Consider the following 25717-nt stretch of genomic DNA (forward strand, 5'->3'; position numbering starts at 1 on the left):
GACGCGTATCCTCGGATTCCAAAAAATTCTCCGAATCCATCGATACCATTCTCATCTTCGTATGACTTTAATCGGCTGAGATATTAATTAAAAACTACGGAAACGTTAATTTCCGTGCTAATTTTTCCGAGTGGCAACAATAAACTAAGACACATACTTTAGCTGCTTATATATATAAAGATTTTGTAAAATCTGGTTAGAAATTCACCGAGAAATTTTAAAAAATTATCCTGGCGCACTTTCTTCAGTTTGAACCAAGAATAATTCGCATGGCAAAATTCTTAAATTATGGCAACCTATTTTCTTTTCCCTTTCACTGGTTATCAGCGGGAAAAAAAGTGCATCGTTCATTCTTTGAAATAAATTTAACAATGTGCGTAAATCACCTCTGGCGTTATTATCGCATATAACAAATATGCCAAATTTCAAAACTCACCAATATATAAATTCAGATATATCTTGGGAAATTTTGAATAAAAAAATTCTAATTTTTTGCAAGTATGCTTAGAAATACATCTACTCAATTTCCTTCTCATTGTTCATTATAACATGATCAATTTATATCATGTTTAATTTATTTTACTGACAATTTTATTTCTTTAAAATTATCATATTTAAATTTGTATAACAATTTTGACAAAGTTTAGTAAAAATTGAATTTCACATTGTTTTCAAAATTTTTCTAGTTATCTTTAATACAAGATGCATTAAACATTGCAAGTCAATTTTTAATGTAATTCGTAATGTGCTTCTTATTGATCAGTATCACTGAAACTGCATTCTTATACACTAAGGCATTTGTATTGGGTAATTCACTAACGCAACATTATCAAAAATTCGTTTAAGTAATATCATTATTAGTCATTTTCACTAATACAGTAATACTTTAAAATAAATTCATTGACATTCATCATCAATATTTATTAATTAGTGATTCATTACAGGTTTTTTTCTGAATCTTTCAGGTTGAAGAGATTTATAAATATATTAAGCAAGAAATCATAAAAACCCTGGAAAATCTTTACTGGATGGAAGAACGTGACAAGATAAAATTGAGCTACCTGGTTTGTTTCGTTTTTCTCTTTTCTTGCACTATTTACGATCCTAAAGTTTATGATAAATAAATGAAAAGGTACCCCCCCCCAAAAAAAAGAACCTGAAACGTTTCAGATTTTAACGGTCGCCCAAAACGGTTTGTTGAGGTTTCTTAACGGTCTTGCTGAGATCACAGTGCTCCATTCTGCCATTCTACTCACTCCTACTAACCCATTTTTTTTTCTTTTTGTATTTTCAGTTTTGTTATTAAGCATCATTTCCTTGGCAGTTAATCCATATACAATTAAAAAGCAAAATATTAAAAGCAGCATACGTTTAAAATTCCGGATTGGATAAAGTGTTGGCAAGCATTTTTGTATTTTTTTCATTCTTTTGTCGGTTCATCAAATGAATGTTCATTTTTCTTACTAAAATGGCTTCACAAAACTTTTATTATTAACGTTTTGTGTCTCTGCTTTATTTATTGATTATCACGTTCTTGGCGCTTACGTTAGATAAAATTCGATTCAACAGAAGAATCACAAAATATTTAAAAATACCCTATCCTTAGAATTTCCCATGGACAATCTCGCGCACTGGAGATTAAATAGTTTTATTCCATAGAGTATTGCCACTGCCGGCTTTGAAATCTTTGAGTCTTTTAATCAAAAATTCGTTAAAGTTTTACAGGATATGAGATAGTAGGATTCTATGATTTTACATGATATTACAAACAGATAATAAAACAAATTCCAAATTTGGGCTTCTAGATGTTCATATTGGGTGGAGGACTACTTTATTTAAACGTTATTCTGGGAACCGTTGTTTTTTCACACTGCGAGAAACATACATACATTCATGCAGATTCTTCATTATTTATTGCCTTTAAATATAAAACAGGGCAATAATATTTGGTGGAAATAATTTAAAAAGTGATATAATGCTTTTAGTGATTCAAAGCACAATGCCGTTTCTGGGCTAATGGCCGTTTGAATTAAAAAAGACAGTCTCTAAGCCGTTTGAGTTAAAAAGATCGTCTTTTGAATGAGGCCATTAAAGCCTCATTCAGAAACGAGCACGAGCATTTACGCCCATGGACCTTATAAGAAATGGACTGACCCAAATGGCATTTCTCCCTCTTCTGACGAATTCCCGGAATAATTTTTAGGTATTTTTATTTTTGAAACTGAGATTAGTATTTTTATTTTTGAAACTGAGGAACCACCCGGAATAATTTTTAGGTATTTTTATTTTTGAAACTGAGATTGATTTTTAAAAATTTAGCATAATTATCAAGCATAATTAGAGTTCCAAATAATTATAAAGCTGTTGCATGTTTTCAGACCTGGCTATTTTTTTAGCATTTCCTAAAAAAAGCTTTTCCGAGATTCAAAAATTTACCGTGGTTTTAGTTCCATAATATCTCCCATTTACAACCTATATTTATCAGTGTTTGAAATCAGTACCTCTAATCTCTAGTTCATCCCCTAAAACTCAAACTTCAAGCTCTATTGATATCGATAAGCTTCAAGATCATTCAAGATTCCCAATTGAATGTGCATATGTTGCCTTCAAATTCGGAGTGCTTTTTCGTTAAGCTTTTCATTTTCCATTCTCTATAGTCTGGAGTAAAATAACAGTCTTTTAAAGTATCATATTGAGTCATGTCCTGTAATGGACCGCCTGGTCCACTAACTAAGAGCGATATTTACGGAGGGCACATTTATATCTACTTTGTGAAGATATTCGAAGTTAATAGTAACTTATAAAGCAGTTATTCATAGCGTCACCTCAAAATATGACCTACAAAACAGAATCGATGGATCAATTTTCAAGCTGAAATCTTGAAATGGAAAACTCAAGATTGTCCGGCGTCTTAAAGGAGATGGCTAAACATGTAACAATTATTTCTGTGGTCAATATTTGGATCTTTTCCATAATGTATAAGGTATTTAGTACCTTCTTTCCACATGCCTTCGTGGCGTAACTGGATGCATACTCGTACTCGAAGAAGTACTCGAAGCGTATTTGAGAAGCCCAGAGCTCGAATCCTGGCGACGGCATTGCACATTTTTCACATCTCCCGCTTCAAAAAAAAAAAAAAAAAAAAAAAAAAAAAAAAAAAAAAACTAATGACTTTAAAAGTGGCTTACGAACTAAAAGGGGGTGAATGATAATTCGTCATCACCAGCATTTTGCGTATTCGAGAGGTTCAGGGTTGAGTTCCGGCGAGGGCACTACACATTTTTCACGTCTCCTGTTTCAAAAAACTCTAATGACACTACAAATGTAAACGTTCTTTGGTCACCGATCCCAGGTTATTGTTGGGTCATAAACGAAAATGAATGGATGACAAATTTCATCTTAAACTCATATTGGATATTAAATACAACCTTGCATATGTTTCCCTTACTTTTTGATAAAACCTGTTATTTAATATATCAAACCAATTTATAAACTTTTTTTTTATTCTCATATGAAATATATTAATGGACAAACTGTCTGCGCTGGGCATGGACTTATGTCAGACAACGTAAGTTCTCCTGCTGCCATAAACATTGAAGGGGTGCTATAGATAGTGGTGGACGTGGTTATATACTGATTAACCGTTTGGTAAAGGGATAGTGCTCACGTCCCCCGTGCTCTCTCTCTATTTTCATATATATTGTAATGTGTTTCTAAAATATATAATAAAATTATGCATGAATATTTATGAAACAATAAAATTATGCATGAATATTTATGAAACAATAAAATTATGCATGTAAAAATTACATCCCCTGTGTATACGTGATGTATTTATGTATTACAGATTAATGCATTTTTGTATTAGATATTTTAATGTATTTATGTATTACAGATTAATGCATTTTTGTAATACATATTTTAATGTATTTATGTATTAACGTATTACAGTATTAATATATTTATGTGTTACAGATAAACAGCACAAAAGCAAATATTGCGTTTCCGAGAGAGCTTCTGAATGACAGTTTCATGTCCAATTTGTATAAAAATGTAAGTTTCTTAGAACTTATTTCAATGGAAGTTCTTGCAGATTTACCTATCAACCATTCATAAATATTTCATAAGTATTCATAGGTATGTTTTCTAATTTTTAATTTACAGTTGAGCCTTGACAACGAGCATTTTTTCTTCAAACTGCTAATGCTACGCAAGTGGTCAACAGATTACTCCTTCTCTATGCTTCGGAAACGTAAAATAGGAGAAGAGTACGTAATATTTTAACTACAAAGCTCCTCTTGATTTTTGTTTAAGAAGAAAGAGTCGTATAAATAATTGTTAAAAAATATAGAAATCTGAAAGTGCTCACTCGAACAGAAGGTTTGTTTAGGTTTTTACGCTCTTCCCGAGTTAACAGTCTACCAGTCTACTCTTGCCTTCACTCCTACTAACCCATTTCTCTTTGTTTTTTTAGCTTTATTGTTTTTTTTTTTTTTTATTTACTAAAAGAAACACAATAATTTCCCCATGTACTACATAGTATCACATGGGGTTTAGAGAAGTAAGTATAAAACACAATACAAAAAAAAAAAAAAAAAAAAAAAAAAAAAAATCTGAAATGTTTCAGATTTTAAATTACGTCCAAAGGGGCGTTTTCTAACATTTTGTGTGTTACCTTTCTTTATTAAATATCATGTTCCTCGCACTTAAACCATAAGATCCAGTGCAACAGCAATATCGCAAAATAGTTTTAAAACGAGCATATCTTTAGAATTTCCGATACAGAGACTCACGCGCTGGAGATAAAAATGTTTTTTCTGCACAACGTTGCCATTGCTCGCTTTGAAATCCTTGAGTTTGTTAATCAAAAATTCGTCAAAGTTTTAAAAAATAGGAAATCGATCATAAAACAAATTTCAAATTTCAAATTTGGTCTTCCACATGCTCATATTCGTTGGAGGATTACGTTATTCAAAATTCGATGACTCTATGTACCGTTGTTTTATCACAATACGAGAAATATACATACATTTATGCAGATTTTTCATTATTTAATTTCTTCAAATATAATGCAGGACTCTAACATTTTATGGCAACAGTTTGAAAAGTGAACCGACATTTATCCGTCCGACGCAAAATGCCAAAACGAAACTAATAGTCCTTCGGGATTCAAATCCCTTTGGACTAATAAACAGAACAGAAAACTGAAATAAAATTAAGGATGATTACAAAGTTTTACAATGAATTGACAAAAACTGTTAAAGGCACTTCTCTCAGAAATAAATTCGTAAAATTCTGGAGGCCAGTTAATATTAAAATTTTTCAGTCCTAGTTTCAGGACGTTTCTTTTGCTCTCATAGTTAGGACACAGAAGATATAAAAAATAAAATTATATATGTAGTGGTCCGTAAAGGTCTAAGGGTCGACGACCGCTGCTCTAGAAAAGATCATTTGAAAGTTAATATAATGTGGCATATAAATTTTGGGATCAATGCATATGCAGATCTGCGATTTGGGCTAGTTATGGCTTAAAATATTGAAAAGAAAAAAGTTATTGTGGTTGGCAAACTTTTCTTTCTGCGACTTTTGATTTTATACTCGAAATTTGAATTTCCAGTCAATAACTTAATAGTTCGATTGTAAGTATACGTAAATTATATTACACTAGCAGGCTGAGATAACCACTGACCTGACTTTGTTGTAAAAGTCTTACAGTGTTAGTAGTCATCCTGGCAGAAGGGAAAATTTCCTCCGTGTAAAAATATACATATAAATATTACATGGGCATACAAGGCCTGTGTATAAGCATAGATATGTTGATTACAATCATTGTCTTGTACAAGTTACATATGATAGATACATAAAATCATGACAGCTATGTGTACATTTAAACATTATATGAATTCATATTTACAATACTTTTACTGAGATAATCAAAATTAAACTTGTAATTCATTTACACATTGACTGGATTTTCAATATCATTTAAACTGCTTTACAATATTATTTTTATCAAGTACATACAAACTGGATAGTAATATGCTTACATTACAATAGTTTTGCTCTTACAGTCCTGTTATTATTCTACGGGGTGAGCTATTTTCCTAGTGTTGATATTCAGTTGTTGTAGTATTTTGAGTACACTAGCAGGCTGCAGCCAAAGCAAGATTTGTAAGTTCTATGCACGCCTGTGAAGCAAATGTATGAAAACATTTCAATATGAAAGAAATTAGTTCATTTTTTCCAATGAATAACCAATTCGTAAATAATTTTTTTTATTGCCGAACCAGGAAACAAAACCTTTTGATACTTCAGGTTAATATGTACGACATCTTCATTTAAATTTAATGTAACATAACAACATTTTCACAATATTAGTAACAGAATTATAGTACCAATTATACTAACTGACAATTATACTAACCTGAAACAAAAATCGTCAACAGCAGCTATTTATTTAAAATTCTGACATTAACAAAACATTTTTCGAAATATAATGACGTCACATGCAATTGCGTGATTTCTTTCAACGTCAGAATATGACCTTATACAATAATAATACGTCTAATGTTTGGCAATTTTATTTTTATTTCATATTTTGTAAAGCTTACAAAAATTTTATTAACAAACTCTACGATTTGAAAGGGAGTAGTAGCAACACTTTTCAAAATAGAGCATTTTCATCTCCAACGCTCGAGACTATTGCCACTCGGAAAAATGAGTGCAAAAATTAATGTTTTTAGAGTTTTAATTAATATCTCGCCTAATTAAAGTCGTACAAAGATGAGAATGGTTTAAATGGCTTACCAGAAATTTTTGGAATCCGGAGTTAGCGCTCTCGAAATTCATCTCCCCCCCCCCATTCCGGAGGAGATCATACCACAAACAAATAGTCAGACACGCAGAGATTTTAATAGTACAGACAAGAAACTGTGAATAAAAGCTAAGAAATTTCAGCTTACATTTATTTGTATATATATATATATACATATATATATTTTTCAGATGGAAGAAATATGCAAATATCTTTTCTGTAGGATACTTCTATAAACCTTTGAAGAAACTGTTTGGTAATTTTCTTTCATTTTCAATTTTATTGATAAACACTGAATATCAGTGTCAAAAGAAATCATTTTAATAGCTAATTTTAAGTCTGTTATTTTCTTCAAAATCAATGTTAAGTCAACAATATATTTTTTCCTTCCATCAATTAAAAAAAGTATTATTTTCTCTATTCAAAGAAAGAATATATTTTTCTGAATTGAAATAAGATTAAATGCTAAAGATTTCATTTATTTTGCTTATTAATACTGCAGTTTGTAAGGTATATTTTAATTCTATAGCAGTTATTTTAAGTAAGATAATCTTTCCTATCAATTATTGTTTCCCATTTACAACACCCTGGCAGAATGAGTTTCTAGAATCGCGTTGAGTGAGAAGTAGTATTTAAGGAAGGTTCAACTTACTTCGTGAGAGCTAGAAATCCTGAGTAGTTCGCATTTGCCTTCGGGCTTCGCCGACTAGTTTAAATTAAGGGCCAACTACGTTAGATTTGTGTTAGCTTCGGCTAAGTCTCTTTTAGGTAGCTCTAAGTTAGCTCTTATTTCTTATTTTTAAGCGCCAGTGGAGGCTTTATTGTAAGCCCAGAGAAAGGGGCCAACTGTTCATCTTATTTTAAGTGAAATAAAAGGTAGTTAACCCTTCTTGAGTTTACGACCTCTGTTATTTGAACTCAGCGATAAGTCCTTAATAGTTCACTAGTTTCCTTCGTATTTACTTTAGTGCAATAACAGTGAGGAACTCTACAAGTTTATTAATACGATACAAGTTTTGATTCAAATTGACCACAACTTAATTCAATTTGCATGATTTTTGCAATATTATATCTTTTAACGCACTTTGTATAAAATAATTCAAAATTTTCAATTTATTTATTTATTTTTTGGTTAGAGCGTGACACCCAAGTTTTTAAAATGTTTTATTTTTTTCAAAGCCAGCAATTTTAAATTACTAATAAATCCCCTTTCTCATTATGCGAACATGTGAACTTTAAAAAACACATTAAAGAAAACAAAGAAAACTCCATGCATTATTCTAAATCGTATTTACTCGCCTATTCCCCCCTTTTGTTGGCTAATTTTATCGCCTGATAACAGAGAGGAGAAAATTATGTCAATAATTTAATTTCGTCAATAATTTAATTAAGGACGTAATTTCACGAAGAATGTAAAAAATGAAAAGTAGTCGCGTATAAGCCAAAATATTAGTTCTTTACAATAAACTTACATTCTAATGTGTATAAATAGTAATATTAATGATGCAATATGTAATAAGACATTTTCATTTCGGTGTCTGCCGAAAACATCGCGGAGAAAACAACGCAAGGCGAAAACATCGTGGGAGAAAATAAAGCAAAGAGAAAACACAGTTCTAAAACATCGTGGTACAAAATATCGTTGTCGAAAATAAAGTGGTTTAAGAACTTGGTAGTTTAAAAACACCACCGTCGAAAATATCATGGAAAAAATAAAGTACCTATAAATCATCGCACGACGATAGCATCGCAGACATATCTTTTTTAAGCTTTAATAATTGTGAAAGGATACTCGCATAATGATTTGTGAGCGCAAGATGGAAAGAAGGATAATTTCTACTTTCATGTTTTTTATAAACTAATAAATATTTGCTGAAATGTAAAACGGAAACTTAAGCATAGAAAATTAATGCAACTTATAGCACTTAATATCATTTTAAACTGACATAGTTAACTAACAAAGGTCATTAATAAATTATTTTTTATAAAATTTTTCTGGTAATTTTTCATAAAAAGTATAATTTTAAAAAATTAGAAAAAGGAATATAAGTAATTGCATGCCTTTATCTATAAAAAAAATTGCTAAGTTAATCATGAGATTATTTTCTTCACTTTTGTTAATCTGATACTCTTTTAGTGGAAATTATTTCTTTTTTTGTTTAAATTTCTTGTTTAGTTTTTCACAGATTTATTAGGACTGGAAAAGGTATGTCTACGATGTTATCGTCATGCGATGATTTGTAGATACTTTATATTTTACCACGATATTTTCGATGTCGATGTTTTTAAACTGAGAAATTTTTGAACCGCTTTATTTTCGACGACGATGTTTTGTACCACGATGTTTTTGCCTTGCTTTGTTTTCTCGGCGACGTTTTCATCCGCGATGTTTTCGGCTGTAACCCTTCATTTCTACTTCTCTGTAACTTGAATCTCGTCCGTTCATATTGTATTTTTGCTACTCCTTAGACCTCAAGCCATTCATACATAATTAGAGAAGGTGAATGTGCAGCTGACTCAGCGAAATTGTAGACTGAATGTCAGTTCGTGTTTGCTTCGCTATTATTGGTCGATTCTTCTACTAGGCTGGCATAAATTTCAACGATTAATAGGGAAAGGTTTCGCTTGATCTTTGCAGGTACTTTGCGAAGGTTTGTCTTGTTTGTACTATCAGGACTTGTATTCCTCTTTACTTGCTTTGGAAACATGAACTGTCCTGACTCGGAACAGGGAGCTTACTCAAGCTATGTTCAATAAATTGTGAAGTAGACAATACACACAGGAAGGGTATACAAAACCCTTTATTTTTCTATCTTTACATCGATTTCCAGAACTTCGGAATACAGAGACCAACCACTTGTGGTCTGAACGTAAGAATATAAAAATACTAACTAAAAGCTCTAACTAAAACTAACTTTGGATTAATATACAAGTGCCTAACTTTAAGATTGGCCGTTATTTAACAAAATCCGAATGTAGTACAGAGAGCTGCTAAAACTACGATACGTTTGAAACTATCAAGAGGACTAAACCTCTGGCCTTGAAGGCAACCAGCAACAGAGTAAAACTACTATGGCAAGCGGCCTGCTTCTAATAACTCCTTCCTCTCTCTTGCTTGGCAAAAAGCCACAACTTAAGTACTTGCGTTAGCAAGACAAATTTGCATAAATAAGTTAAAGCTTTTAATTCTGGCCGGAAGTAGAAAATAAGAAGTGATAGTAAAGATTTAAAACAAAATAAACGTTAGTAAAACTTAGGATCCTTACAGTACGACGAAAACAATCAGTACATAGAAGATGAATCCATTTTAAAGTTTATTAAAGCTCATTCTCCGAAAGCACTAAAGAAGAAGGAAATTCCGCTAACATATTTAAAATTTTCAGAACTGGCGCTAAAATGCGAAGAGAGAAAATGTGCGAGGATATGCTGTATATAAACTTAGTTTTTCTTTTTCAGAAAGCGTATTTAATAATTACAGGACAATTTTCTTACACTAATGAAACGTTTATTTATGAAAAGGCAAAATATCGTACATAATATTTTTCAAACTCTTTTAATATTTTCAGTGTTTTTACTAGTTTTAAAGTTTTCATGACTTCACATCAGTTCTGCTGGCTTAGCTTTAGGGAAATAGCTACATGAATCAAATTAGCATAATTCTTGTAATAATTGAAATTTCATTGACTATCATTATCTAAAAGAGTTATGGTATCGAAACAGAGCTTTGATGTTTTAAAATTTTTGTTTATATTATACTAGCATGATTCTACTTCATTATAAAATAGAGTTGCGTTCTACGGGTTCATGAATTTGGAGTGATTAATGACAACTGATGAAGAATCAAAACACAGTTCGTCAGTATTTTACAGGACAGTTCTAAAGACGTGTTAAAACTAAGATAAAGGCGCTGAAACAATCAGCAACTTCTGACTTCGTTGATCGCTCTTCGAGCTCAAGACCACTACTACTGAACGTACTACAGATTTCCTTTACAGTAATCTCACGATACCCTGCTACTCTGCGTACAGGCAGCGTTTATATAGCTTCTGACCTGCCTTCGAGAACATTCTGAGGCAACCCGGTAAGAATTTGTTCTAGAATGTTCTCGTCTGGGGAATATCGCCAATTTTGTGATCAGGCATCGTCAGATGGGCGATTTCGCTCCAAATCTGGCAACCCTGCACTTTCTTTGCCATTTTCTGGTGACCCTAAACACGCTTTGCGGAGAAACTGTCTGACCACAGCTGGGCATTTCCTAGCAATAGTATCTCTTTCACTTCTGCGAGGCCATGAAAAAAAATATTTTTATAAAATTTCAGAGGACTATTTTTTTCTCAAACTGTGATATTACACTTTGGATGAAGGTTAGTTTTGAACGCAGATTAATTTGAATGAGTTTATACTTAAACTCTAGAAGTGGGGAGCGTAACTACAGACTTATGGGCAATAATTCGTTAACTGTAGTACCATAACCCCAGATATAGGCGAGAGAGTAATCTGACAAAGAAAAATGTGTTTTGCATTAATCTTAAAGGAGGGGACGAAAGATATGTTTTTCATAATAACTAAGTAAAAAAAGATGCTTTTACCGTGTTTTTCATAACTATAGCAGCAAGCTAAAGGTGAAGCTGGACTTCAGATTCAAATTTTCCGCTGAATAAAAAGACATAAGAAAATTTCATCAAAGCACTACTCGCTTTCTCCCAGGAAAGTATTTACTGTTTTCTCTCAACTCCAGAAAATGTTTAATTGGAGAAATCTGCGTTTATCATTCATTTTTTATTTTTGTTTTACAATGAAATAATCAAGAAAATGGGCATCATGTTTCTACTGACATTTCAAGATAATTCTTTTTATTATATTAATTTAAATAATGGATAAAAGAGCTCAAGAAAATTGAATCTAAAATATCATCAGATATTTATAAATGTCTTCTGAACTATTTCCGTTTTAATTTTACCTGGGCAGAGGGAACTTCTTTTGACTTTAATCGTGATTAAAGACATCGCAATATTTGACAAGACCGTCAACTGAAAGCTAATATTTCAGGACAGCTGCCTTTGAACATAAACCGAAATTTTTATTATTTTCATATTTTTTAGCAACAACTTTTATATTGCAGAGTTGCCTGCGGGTATATTACAACGCCCCTTCTACGACAAGGATTGGCCAAAGTAAGATATTAATAAAGTCGCATATATCTTTAATCGTGAATTAAGTTGTTGTATTGCGTTAATGTACAGTTCTATGGTTTCTTTTATAATGTAAAAAGATCAGAAAAACTTTATATATATTAAAATATTTTTTCAGCTACTTGAATTTTGGAGCCATTGGTTCAATGATTGGTCGAAAACTTATTCGTGGATTATTTAAAATAGGTAAAGTAAATGTTTATATTAAAATATCTTGTCATATATAATATACATACATATATACATACGCATATATTATATATATATATATATAAATCAAAAAGTAAATGTCGGAACGAAAATGAATAAAATTTTGTTCCTTTTATTTGAAAGTTTAATCTTTCTTCTCCTGGTAAGAATTACCGAATTGAATAAACGCAAATAAATGAAACCTTCAAAAACGGGATCTTAAATTGAAAATTAAGATGAGGAAACAGAAACTTTAAAAAAAATTGCAGAACATTTTACGTAACAAAACAAGATAAAAAATTTCTTTCATTAATCTCCTATGTTTAACACTTCAAACAGAACTTGCCAAGAAAAAAAAAATTGAAGCTTTAAACCAAGTTTATTAATGAGTTCCGAATACATATTTTGTTCCTCTGAATTATTTAAGACTCAAAGTTCCTTTTTAGTACCAATCCTTCATTTTAAAACAACATTCTAATAGTTCTCAAATGTTCAGATCTTTTTCCCGCATGCATTCGACCTCAAATTAGACCAAATATTATATATAAATTCTAAATAGTAGTCAAAGTAATAATGAAATACCTAAAAAAGGCAAATACAAATTAATTACATAAACGAAATTAAGTCAAGAAGAAAAATTCCACATCAATAATTAATGAAACAATTTTTGCTCAAAACTGAAAAATAAATTGTTCAGTCGAATTACATGAAGCCTAAAACAAGGGCGGCTCAGTTTCCTCGAAAAATTAGCTTTTTGTAAATTTTAAATTTATGCCAGAGAATAATCATAAAAGTAAGCTGCTTAGGCAAGCTAAGTTAAAATGAAAACCAAAGAAAATTATGAAATAAAATACAAACATACATTTCCTTTGATTTCCAAATCAACAGAATGCTTTGCTGAAAATTTAGACGAACCTGGCTTAGGAGTTTATCAAAAAAGGAAAAACTCCCAACAGAAAAACTCGTGAAGGTCGAATAGCAAAGAACTAAAAACAAATTTAAGAGCCGCGCTTTCTGCGAGTAATTCAAATGGTGGCGAAACTGGAATGTGGGCTGTTAACCAGGAAAAGGTAACGAGAACGAACAATGGAGTCTTTTTCTGTTACAAAACTTTTCAGAGAGTCATACGAGATGGAGATGTATTTCTACAGTCTTAGTTTTAAAACTGTCAGAAAGTTTCAAGGAAAAGAAACAAAGAAACAAAGTGTTAAAAAGTCGAAATTCGGTTTCAATCGATTATCCAGACATTTAGAATGCACCCACGCCGTAAGGCATTTACAAACATCCTTGCCTTTTTAGGGATTCGAACCCGGGCCGTTCGGTAGTCAGAGTCGCTATTATACCACTATCCAGTCTGGGCAGGAGAAATGAAATAAAAACTAGCAAACTGTCATTTATATGTTTCTTTTTCCATCATCATTGCTAATACCAATGATAAAATCACAGGTTTGTCTGGTAAAGACGCGTATGATGGAAGCAGATATTGGAGCCAAATTGCAGACACGGTTTTCTACAGGAAAGTCAAGTGTTTTGTAGAACAGTATCAAAATTACACAAGTTACGCTAATGAACCACCTGAATTTCAACTATGGGTAAGACATATTTAATATAGTTATTTTCATAATTATAGGTGGGTTTATTTCAGCTCTGCTTAGAGCAAAGAATACACTTGTTTAGGTAATATTAATAAGAGAATATACTATAATTAAAGAATATACTTGCGAGATGCCCAGTGGCTGCGCGGTGAAATAGCTTCCCCGCAAAGCGGGTCGAAAACGAAGCTTCTCCAGCGGATTCTCCATTTTTCAAATCGTTACAGTTTGATTGATCTGATCTTGGACGCCATGATTTTCAAGCTTTGAACACGCTTACCTATATGATATTAAGCATTATATTGATCAATATATAACTAGTTAAGCATTATATGCTCGATCGAAAAGTCGAAATTTAATTGAATTTTAAAAGGCAACATACGAACACTCAAAATTAACAGATGGTTATGATGAGACACTTTTGAAAGTAGAATGAAAAATAAAAGTACAAATAATGTAAGCGAAAAATCATATAAATTTGTAATTCAAAAATCTTTTTTAAAAAAAAGAAAAAAATTAATGCCTAACGAAAAATTTACTAGAATTGTTATGATCATAAATTTACACAGGTGAGATAGAGGGCTAGTGAAGGTAAAATAGAAGAAAATGAACAACAGAATTGAACAATGGAGTTGTATCATATGTTTAAAGAAAGCAAAAGCTAGTGTATTCTTTAGCCAAATGCTGTGTTTCTGAAAACTGATGCGGCCAATATATTGCAGTTAATTTAACGAAAGAAAATTTTAATGAGGTAATTAAAAAAAGGTGGTTTTATTATAGATTAAATAACTAAAAGCTTTGGCTATAAAATGACTTCCTATGATATATTAACTTTTCCAACATAGTTCCAGAGTGATGGAAAAATTTAAACTCCTGTAACCTAAAGTGTAGCACTCAACTGATATTTATTCAGAAAGCATAATTTTAATAATTTTTTAACTCTTAATTATCAGATATATAGGAAACAAGGTATACTATAAATGTAAAATTACAAAACGATAACTTGAGAAAGAAAAAGAGAGTTTTTTTATATCTTAACCATAGACAGAATGCAAAGAGACTCCCAGAGTTACTTGTCACATTATAACCGCCTAGAAGAACTCAATGAAATCTAGTTAATTTAAATGTTTCATTGCCTTTTTTACTTCCTAGTACGAAGTAAAGGAAGTAATCGCGAAACATTTCGAGTATCGTATTTGAACGAAGATATCCATTTCAACTGATCTCGAAACGATTTGAACGATGTTTTTTCGTGACATCTGTACGTACGGACAGAATAAAGGACTGTTTTTGCCAAAACGGATTGTAAAAAGGTTTTAAAATGGGTTCAGAAGAGACTTTTTTCTTCACATCCGTACGTACGTATGTGTATATGTGTCCCGCATGACTCAAGAACGAGCATCCGTAGAACGTTGGAATTTCGTATATGAAACTGCTTTATATGTAGTTACAATCGATTGCACCAATCATATATAAATATATATATTCTCACTCTTTTACCCGACTCGGTGAGCTCAATTTTTTTTCCTTACATGTTAGTAAATTGTGCATTTTTTTTTCTTTAAATTTTAAATTTAATTTTTTTCTACACTGTAATATATATTCTATAACTGAATTCTAAGCTCCCCAATTTAAAAATTAAACAATAATTTGTTATTGTATTTAACTGTGTCCAACAGGTACATCGCCCCTTTCTGGAAAATGGTCTGTTGCTCATGCCTATTAATTCTGTCATTATTTGGAAAATTGCCATGGTACGGAACATGGGGTACTAGATACTACATGAGTGAAACCAAACCTGAATATTAACTCGTAAAAATCAAATCTTAAAGAGGAATTCAACTCTAGCACGTAGTTTGTTAAATATAGCCCCGGGAACTGCATGCGAAATTTTTATATTTTACTTTTCTTAGCATCTATATGAAAGCGAGCTGCCGATAAAAAATGTGTGAGAAACATTAATGTTAACTCATTCGTTACACATTGTGATACTAGTATTATTAATAAAAAGTTTTAAACAAAATACTAATAGTCCATCTAAAGGACAATTCACTTGGCTTAGATTTTTTCGTCGAGAAGACTTATATGAAAGATAAGGTAAAAAATTATTGTTTTCAAGTAATTGAGGAGGCTATAAAATAACAAAAAAAAAAAAAAAAAAAAGTCAGGCTCCAACGGTTATCTTAACCAGAGATTAGCCTTGACTCTAAAGTATTTATGTAACCATTTTAGCATTCATTACTCTTATTTTCTACATGTAATGCAAAGAAACCAAAAATGAAAGCAAAATTTATGTTTAAAAAAATTCTAGAGTGAGCTTATGAAGTTATAAGTTCGTTTAAGAGGATTTTAAATGTAATATAATCAATAAATAAAAATTCTATAATGCTTCTATCTGGAATAGAAAATATTAACAGAACTTAAGTTACTTCAGACTTGAGAAAAACCACGAGAACACCCATCAATCAGCCTGTTCTCCGACACTCAAAACCGGGTCGAACTATCAGTGTTCAGGGGTCTTAACTACTTGCAGTTAGTGATTCGTGTCTGTATATGTCTCTGACTAGAGAGACAGCTTAAGTTTTTTTATTCATTAATCTAAAGCGCATGAGGGCCGCTTGCCTAAGTGAAGAATGCCTTTGTAGAGTTCTTTTCGAGAGAAACTGTCTCATATTTCTGCTTAGACGTGGGAAAAACACGAATCCTCTATGCAGTCAAACTCGTCGGGATCTCAAGTTGGCTCTAGCTGTTAGTGCTTAGGTTTCATATTCTAGCTGCCATTGCAGGGTTATTAGAGGGAAAGAATGTACATAATAATTTTCTTCATCATATGTTATAATTAAGCCTCTTCTTTTAACTCAAACTATTTTTGAATATGTCTTGAAAATACTGTCTTTCGCAGGTAAACGACACTAGTACAAAAGTAGAATATATGGTTGACAGTGGAAGTCTCGAAACAGCTTATCTGGTAAGGAAAACATCTGTATTACTTTAATTAAAAAAAAAAGAAAGAAAGAAAGAAAACTGAAAGGCTTCAGATTTTTAACGGTCGCCTAAGAGGGTTTGCTAGAATTTTTACACTCTCACTGTGCTCGCATTCTACCAGTTTCCTTTTACACTCATTCCTACTAACCCATTTTTATTTTATCTTTTTATCTTATTCATATCTTTTATCTTTTTATCATATTAAGCACTATTTTCTTCGCACTTCAATTCAACAGCAAACTTCGAAACTTTTAAAAACAGCCTAGCAGCATATGTTAAAATTCCCGGTGAAGCGTTAAGTGTTGGGGTTAAATGTTTCTGTTTTTCTTAGTCGTTTCTCAGTTTGTTTTTTATACTTAGATGGCTTTACAATTTTTTTTTGTTTTGTTTTTTATTACTAACATTTTGTGTGTTCATTTTATTTATTGTCACTTTCTTGGCACTTACGCCATATAAATTTCGATTAAACAGCTAAATTGTAAAATATTTAAAAATTTCATATCTTTAGAATTTCCGATAGACCGTCCAGTGCGCTGGAATAATAATGTTTTATTCCGTATAGTGTTGCCATTGCTCGCTTTGAAATCATTGAGTTTGTTAGTCAAAATTTCGTTAAAGTTTTACAAAAGATGAATCAGATAATAAAACAAATTCGAAATTCAAAATTCGGGCTTCCAGTTGTCCATGTTTGGGTGGAGGACTACGTTATTCAAAATTTTATGACGCTAAATGCAGTTGTTTTTTACAGTTCGAGAAACATGCATACATTCGTGTAGGTTCTTTATTTTGTAATTTCCCTCACTATAATACAGGGCGATAATATTTGGTAGCAATAATTTGAAAAATGATACGCCGTTTATAATGATTCAACGAAAAATGCCCTTTTGAGAACAAACTCCCATTTGAGAGTAGCGTCGCTTTAGGTCTAAAAAAACACATAGAGTGAGAGACGTTCATTTCCACAAAAGTAAAAATTTCCCAAAGTTTACAACTTAAAAAGTGAGAAATGAAGGTAGAATACGTATTATTTAATTACAGACCAATGCACAAATCTAAAGTTTTCCCGGTACAACTCTGATAAACGCCCTAATTTCACCAAATGTGGCGATATGTGTTTTGCGCTGGTTTTTGGCGCGATTGCGTGTTGTACGGCAACCATGTCGACGTTGAAAAATCTTTTGGTGGAGTAGTTTAATTGCTAGTTGGTTCGTGTCGCGTGTGTTTTTGAAATGGCCTGTGTTGCGATGAAAGACAGACGTGGTGGGAAGGTATCAGCTGCGTATTTTAGATTATGTGCAGAGTAAATTTAGTATGAGAAGGTACGATGTTGGAGTTGTTAACGAGTCTTTTGTTCACCGATGTATTTATGGGGATCGTAGTGTATTTTTGGAATTTCTGTGGGAGTCGGGACTTTTAAAACGGAGTTTGACGTGTCCAAAATGCGGAGCTGATATCAGAACTCGGAAGAAAAATGGTGTTTCTGATAGACTTGTGTGGGTTTGCAGTCAAATTGTTGCTAATAAAGTATGTTGGTGTCAGCGGAGTTTAAGGTTTGGATCTTGGTTTTCGTGTAGCAAGTTAACGTTGGAGGAAGTTTTTATTGTTACTTTCGAAATTTTGAATCGTAGGAAGGCATGTGATATAGCAAAATCGTGGAAGTTTTCTTCACAGACGTTGTGTGACTGGCGAAATTTTATTAACGAATGTATTTTGGACTTTGTATGCTCTGTATCTGAGAAGATAGGGGGGAAAGATATTTCTGCTTTTAAAAGAAGCTTTCATTATGGTAAGTGCGTTTTATTTTGTAGAATGTTATATTCATTGTTTTTAGTATGAATTTCCGTTTTTATTGCTGTTTTTGGAATTGTCTGAAATTTATTTTAGTTTATTTTCTTGATTTGTTTTTAGTGTAGATTGTGCAATTCGTAGATGCTTTTTAAAGTTGAAACAGAACGCTGCGTACATGGTATTCTTTGAAATTTATTGTTGTTATGTTAATTTATTAAAGCAAGGTGTGCGTAATTCGTAGGTTCGTTCGTTGCCTACACTGTGCCATTCGTAGATGTTTTTTTAAGTTAAAACATGTCGCTGTGTACATGGATTCTTGTCAAATATTTTTGGTTAGAAACTTTACGTTTTTGCTATCTAAATTTTTTGTTTTTGTTTCGGATTTTTAGCTTAAATCGTGTGTTCAAAACGTACTTTTTGCAGGTGCGAAAACCATGTTTTTGGAGACATTTTAGGCTTAAAGTTCGAAATGTAGACAAAAAATTTAGATAGTAATATGGCAGCGAAAATTTCTCGCCAAAAACATTTGGTGAGAAATTTGGCGACTTGAGGGCGCATATCAGAGTAGTTCCGTTTTCCCCAAACATATGATCAAATACACTCATGTCCATAAATTAAGGATAATTCGGAGTCACGCGGAAATCGAACTCTAAAATAAATATATCACTTGTAAAATCACTACACACATCTTCAAGAATAATATGCAAATTTCAGGAAGTAACCAGATGACACCGATGGTACGTCACAATGACGAGAGTGTAAAAGAGTGTATAAGGAATACAGGCAAAGAAGTAAAATTGTTCGCAGGCGCTTTATAAGCATTTCAGTGCAATAACCGAATAGTTATGACACAAAGACGCATTTGGATGATTTTTTACGTGGTAGAATTATCGGCCGTCTGGAATGTGGGCGTACCCAACTGGAAGTATCAGACGAACTTGGAATTGCCCAAAGTGTCATCTCCAGACTTTGGCAACGATTCCAAGATGATTGTAATGTGAGTAGACGTTACAGCACACGTCGCCCCAGAGTTACAACGCCGAATGAGGACCGGTATTTGGCAGTTACTGCCAAAAGAAACAGGCGGAGTACAGTCTCAGACCTGTCTCGTCTGCTCTCTTCAGCCACTGGTACGACAATTTCAAGGCAGACCGTGTAAAGACGCTTAGGGCAGATTGGTCTATATGCTCGTAGACATGTCAGATGCGTGCTCCTTACTGCAACTCACTTTCGCTTGCGGTTAGCCTGGAGTAGAGAGCATGCATTGTGGACATCGCAACAATGGGCTTGTGTGATGTTTTCCGACGAGTCCAGGTTTAGCTTGCAGTCTGATTCTCGCCGGACGTTCATATGGAGAGCTCCAGGTAACACGTTACCACGAAGAAAACATCATTGAACGACACCGTTACGGTGGTGCAGGAGTGCTCGTTTTCTGTGGAATCATTCTGGGTTCCAGAACTGACCTGCATGTTCAAATTGGAACCATGACAAATCAAATCTATCGGGACGTCATTCTGGAACAACATGTACGTTTGTTTCGGGGCGCCATGGGCGCAAAACTTGTGTTTGTGGATGACAACGCCCGTTCTCACCGTGCAAACATCGTAAACGAATGCCTTCAATCGGAGGATATCACCCGTATGGACTGGCCAGCATTCTCACCGGACTTGAATCCAGTAGAGCACGTGTGGGACATGCTTGGCCGACGAGTTGCAGCCCGTCAGCGTCCTCCTACATGTCTACCGGAAATTCGGAGAGCATTGCTTTTTGAGTGGTGTAATATCCCCCAAGATCAGATCGATAATTTGATACTCAGCATGCCTAGGCGTTGTACGGACTGTATTGCATCGTCTGGGAGACATACAATGTATTAACAATCATACCAACCATGTAATATTGGTTTTTTGTAAATAGATTTTTTTTGTAATTTGCTCCAGGGAGAAACAATCCCTAATTTTTTTAATAATATCAAACATATAGCATCTTTTTTTTTGCTCTTTACCTTTTGTTTAATAAATAAGCTTTACAAATAAGTCAAATTTGGTTTGCTTCTAACTCTTCCTTTGCCTGATTTTGCATTATCCTTAATTTATGGACATGAGTGTATTTAATGCTGGGTTTAATCCTAGTATCCGGTGCACACGGGATTTGGCTACTTTTGGCTACTTTATGATGAGCAGTAAAAACTGGACATATACGATGAGTACTAAACGGGTCATTCAAAGAATATACGAGATATACATAGAATATACATAGATATACTCGTATACATAGATCTAATCATCGTATACATAGTATATACTATGGTTATAGTGTATAGTATATACATAAACGTTGTTTGGGTCATTTTTGGTCTTGGCGATAATTTTCAAAATCGCGCCAAGGCTGCACCGTATACTAGGATTTTACCTAATGCTGTAATATCCAACAAAGAAATTATATCATTTGACGTAATAATCAGAAACAGCACCACCCTAACGGTATAGTGGTTAGGGGAGCTTAGTGCGGTACCGAAGGGCGAGGGTTTGAATCCCGAAGGTGGCATTGACGCTTGTAAATGTATAGTGTCTTTGCGGAATCGGGAACTCTAAATATATGGCTAGCCGAATGACCTCTCGTGTAATTCGGTGGTAAGGGAAAGGGGGGAACCATCGGATTCCTTCCCTCGTTGTGCTCTCCCTCAAAATTGGTGTGGAAGTAGAAGTCCAACCTTCTTGAGGCTCTGCCAACCATTCTTCCATGAAATACATGGACAACATCAGAAAAACATCAACAGCAACATCAGAAACATAATCGCCACATTTTATATCCACTCAACATAAAACTGAATGCTTTTTATAAACGGTCCTGGTCATTGCCTATTGATGAGATTTTTTGAACTTCAGTTCCCATATGTTAGTGACTTTTGTACACGAAACATTCTTTAAACTTCTCGAAATCGTTATACGCGTTTCAATAGTATTGCGACTGTCTAATCACGATTCTTTTAAGCCCATATACGTTCGAATATGTATAAACAAACATCACAAATTGAATTTTGACTTTTACGAATATTTGAAATATTTTAATGCACTGTAAACTAGCTGAAATATATTCAAATTAAAACATTTATCGAAATAAAATAAATGGAAATCATATTGGGTTGAAACGTAAGTAATGACCGTTTATGTTGTGTTTAAAATTACGAGGTAAAAATAAAATGTATTTGCATAATGTTTTGTGTAATTCGAAAGAGAATCTTTCCGTCTAGCAAGATGGTGTATTTAATTTTTTGTCTGAGCTAATTTTTGTTATTTTTCAGATCATTAAAAATCAAGTGTCGACAAAAATAAGCATTTCCGACACCCTCTTCTTTTTGCGTTTAATCGAGGCGACAAAGCTGCACAAGCTGACCGAGAGATTTGTGAAGGTATGGAGAAGGTGCAATGCCTGAATGAACTGCTAGAAATTGGTTTGCCATATTCAAAAATGGAAATTTTGATCTCGCAGATGCTGCTCGTTCTGGACGACCAAATGAGTTTGATGAAGAGCGTTTGCATCAACTTCTGCACGATTGGATTATTTAATTATTGCAAAGCACACGAGGGCTATCTGCCTAAAGGGAGGGATGCCTTCGTGGAGGACGTTCTAAGGGTAACTGGCTCGTATACACGTTACACATGGGGAGAACCACGAAAACGCCCATGCAGCCAGCCCGTTCGCGGGATTCGAACCTCGGGCCGAACTACCAGTGTTCAGCGTCCTTACCGCTCGGCCGCTGGTGAGCCCAACTTCTGCACGAAGACGCACGTCGCGTCAAACCACTCGAGAATTAGCCGAACGAATGTGTAGTAGCCAAATGACTGTAGTTAGACATCTTGGGTCTGTGGGAAAAATCCAAAAACTCGGATATTATTGACTAATTTGTTTTTTGTTTTGTTAAAATAAAAATTTTTAAATTCAAAAAACGGCCATTACTAATGTTTCAACCCAATATTTTGGTGAACAATATTTTTTCGAATCTCAGTATCACGTGTGGTTCCGGGTTAAAAACTGTCAAGTGCAATTTCTACCACTTCTAAATTCTGCTCTCCGGTGCAGCTTCGTCGATTCCATCAGCTGTAATGCCGGTTGGGTTTAACAAGCAGTATTTTTTCCCACGCAAACGTAACTGAAAAAGGACATGTTTTAGGATTATCAGTTTTACAATTGTAGAATTGTTTTACTTACCGATCATTCCAGATCAATATATTTTTCCAAGTAAATTCTGTGAAAAAGAAAACGCGGGAAAAAAAGCAACATCCGAAAGGATTCGGATTTTAACGGTTACCCAAAAGTGTTTGTTAAGGTTTTTTACACTGTACTTGAGATCACAAGTACTAGTCTGCTGTTGCAATTGCACCTGCTAACCCATTCCTTTTTGTTTTTTTAGCTTTATTATTAAGCAATTTTTTGCACCTATGCCATATATAGTTCAACAACAAAAATTGCAAAAATTTTAAAAGCAGTATATGATTATAAAATTTTGAAAGCAGCATATGTTTATGAAACTTTAAAAGCAGCATATGGTTAACAAAATTGCAAACATTTTAAAAGCGGCATGAGTTTAGAATTCCCGGTAAAGTGTTAAGTGTTGGCATGCATTTTTCTATTTTTTTCAGTCATTTCTCAATACTCAATTTTATTAGTAAAAGATGGTTTGCAAAGCATTTTTTATCTTTTTATTATTAATATTTTGTGTGTTAAATTTATTAATTAAATATCATATTCTCTTCGCACTTAACCCACATGCGACTGAATTCAGCAGCAAAACCAAAAATATTTAAAAACAGCATATCTTTAGAATTTCCGATAGACAGTTTCGCGCTGGAGATAAAAATGCTTTATTCCACCAGTGGTAACGTGGTAGCTTTCAGATCGTCGCGTTTGTTAATAAAAAATTCATTAACGTTTTACAAAATATGAAACTCGGAATTCAAAATTCGGCCTTAGAGTTGAACTACGTCATTCAAAACTGGATGCTGCCCTCGTTTTTCACAGTGCGAGGAACATACGTACCTACAGGCATAATTCATTATTTAATTTATTTAAAAATAATACAAAGCGATAATATTTGGTGGCAACACTTTGAAAACTGATTCGTCATTTATATTGACGACGCAAAATCCCGTTTCAAGACTATAGCTAATAATCCATTCGGGCTAATGCCGTTTTCGACTAATACAGATACTATTACTAAAATATCAGTTTAGACTATTAAATAATAATGTTACAACTGAACCTGCGATAAAGAACTTTAAGAAAGTACGGTTGGGTATATCCAGTGATTTACTACGTGCAATGTGCTAAGAAAGAAATGGATTATCTCAAATATTATAAAAAATTGATTAACGTGTTAGAAAAAATTAAAAAAAAATGACTACCATTGTCACATCTCTCAAAAGAAGTGAGTTTTAACTTTAATTTGAAAAACTCCAGCTGGGAATTGAATCGTAGAGTTAACGGATATGTTCCGGCTAGTCTGCTTGCCAAACACGTTCTATTTGACGAATACTATCGGCGTGATCCACAGACACTCAGGAACAAGAAGTAGAAACATTACCTAGAAACAAGCACTAGGAAGTTGGGCCGTGGCTGCCGAGCATTATTCTGTTGAATATAATCCTAGGGGTCCGTGAAAGGAAGGAATACACGATGAGGCATGCCGCTGTGCTATTTTCGACGTGCCCCCATACTGTAAGGTGTCAGAGATGAAAACCAAAGGGGTTCGGCTATAGAATGAAATGGAACCCCATAGTTCCTTTTCATTTACATTTCCAAAACTCCTGGTTTTTCAGGCTGTTTGCGGACGACAGTCAAGTGAGAATCATACGGCTATCCTAGAAACCTACAGATACGTCTTCGCTGGGCATCGGGGCTCTATTCGCTGCATGATTCATCTCTGAAAACAATTCGACTCAGTCTGTAAGATCCCAGATCGAATGAGCTCAGTATCTCTGGAAATGTGTCTGGCGATGAACAATGGTGAAGATCAGTCGGCGGAATAACTTCCATAATCTCAAACCTTGTTCGCTGACATTTACTGCAGTTATTGGTGTCCAGCTTACACGTCAGATCGTTGGAGGCTGTGAGCACCGACAGGACGTTCATTCTTCTGTCGACCTCTACCTTCTCGATGCGCTGTACGACCATGGTCCCCACATTCCCGCAAACATCGTCCAAAGGTATCATCGCTCAGAATCCAAATCGATAGCGATCTTGCGATTTGACCACTCTGCTTCCTTTAGATCAATTGCCTGACCTCTCTCAAATGGTGACTCGTGCTCATACTGTTCGAGAACTTCTCTGAGGTATTCGGTCTCCGTTTTAACTATAACTACTAAAATGGAGAATCTGCTACACTCAACATAAAGATCATTCTTCCTAAGTATTTCCTTAGGGTACAAAATCTCACCTACTAATGCATTAAACGTGATTTCAAGATTTCCGCCTCTGCAGCCCTTAGTCATCGTGAGAGTTCAATAGTGAATGTGCCTCAGAGACAACAAGTTTGTGGGATGTGACTTATCTTAATACTGACCATGAGCAAAGCATTTCTGAGCCACTTTGTCACCCGGCAGAATTCAATATTTCGATTAACTGTAAGTCGCTGGTGTGTTCCAAAGCCATTGCGATCACATCTGTGGACCCAAAGGAGACTGTGGCACCGGTAGCAGATAGTCTATTGTACATGGAAACCAGATCTTAAAGACCTGGGAAAGGAAGCTCAGGCTGCAAAACACAGTTTTTCAAGCTGAATTCATTGTATTAAAATATACATTTTCTATGCAATGGAAAATAATTATTCCAATATTCATATAGACTCGGCCTTTAGCCTTCAGGCAATTCAAGGCACATGCTGTAAATAATCCATTCGTCAGGGCCATAAAAACCCCTAATAAATACACCAATCTACAGTAAGCGCCAGACTCCACTGGGTATCTGCCCACACCAGAATAATGGGTAATAAAATTGAAGAAGCAACAGTCAAAACAGCAGCGACTGCTCCTCCACGTTCGCACACTTAATATGTCTTTCTTGGGCTCGTTCTTAAAAGTCGAACTCGAAAGAGAGTTAATCATGTTTTGGCAACATCTGTGAGAGACGGACAATACTGGCAGAAAAGTTTACAGAATTTT

The 25717-nt window shown here is 33.8% G+C and overlaps 1 protein-coding gene and 1 long non-coding RNA gene across 3 annotated transcripts in view; both read left to right on the plus strand.

Moving 5' to 3' along the window:
• LOC146994200 (uncharacterized) overlaps positions 1 to 25717 on the plus strand; it is a 395818-nt gene that overhangs the window by 244627 nt on the left and 125474 nt on the right. The gene's annotated exons all lie outside the window — the stretch shown is intronic.
• The window catches only part of LOC118204208 (neprilysin-2-like), a 93202-nt gene that overhangs the window by 56805 nt on the left and 10680 nt on the right, over positions 1 to 25717 (plus strand). Inside the window, exons 10-17 of one of the 2 annotated variants that reach the window (XM_085826470.1) lie at positions 966 to 1064; positions 3976 to 4053; positions 4165 to 4268; positions 7006 to 7070; positions 11937 to 11988; positions 12125 to 12192; positions 13642 to 13787; positions 16690 to 16755. In XM_085826470.1, the coding sequence (XP_085682596.1) occupies positions 966 to 1064; positions 3976 to 4053; positions 4165 to 4268; positions 7006 to 7070; positions 11937 to 11988; positions 12125 to 12192; positions 13642 to 13787; positions 16690 to 16755 (678 nt within the window). The remainder of the gene's footprint in view (positions 1 to 965; positions 1065 to 3975; positions 4054 to 4164; positions 4269 to 7005; positions 7071 to 11936; positions 11989 to 12124; positions 12193 to 13641; positions 13788 to 16689; positions 16756 to 25717) is intronic. The other variant, XM_085826471.1, reaches the window with a different exon arrangement.

This window comes from Stegodyphus dumicola, chromosome 11, assembly GCF_044657685.1.
Source record: "Stegodyphus dumicola isolate Sdum_Otavi_A_Nest chromosome 11, ASM4465768v1".
NCBI lineage: Eukaryota > Metazoa > Arthropoda > Arachnida > Araneae > Eresidae > Stegodyphus > Stegodyphus dumicola.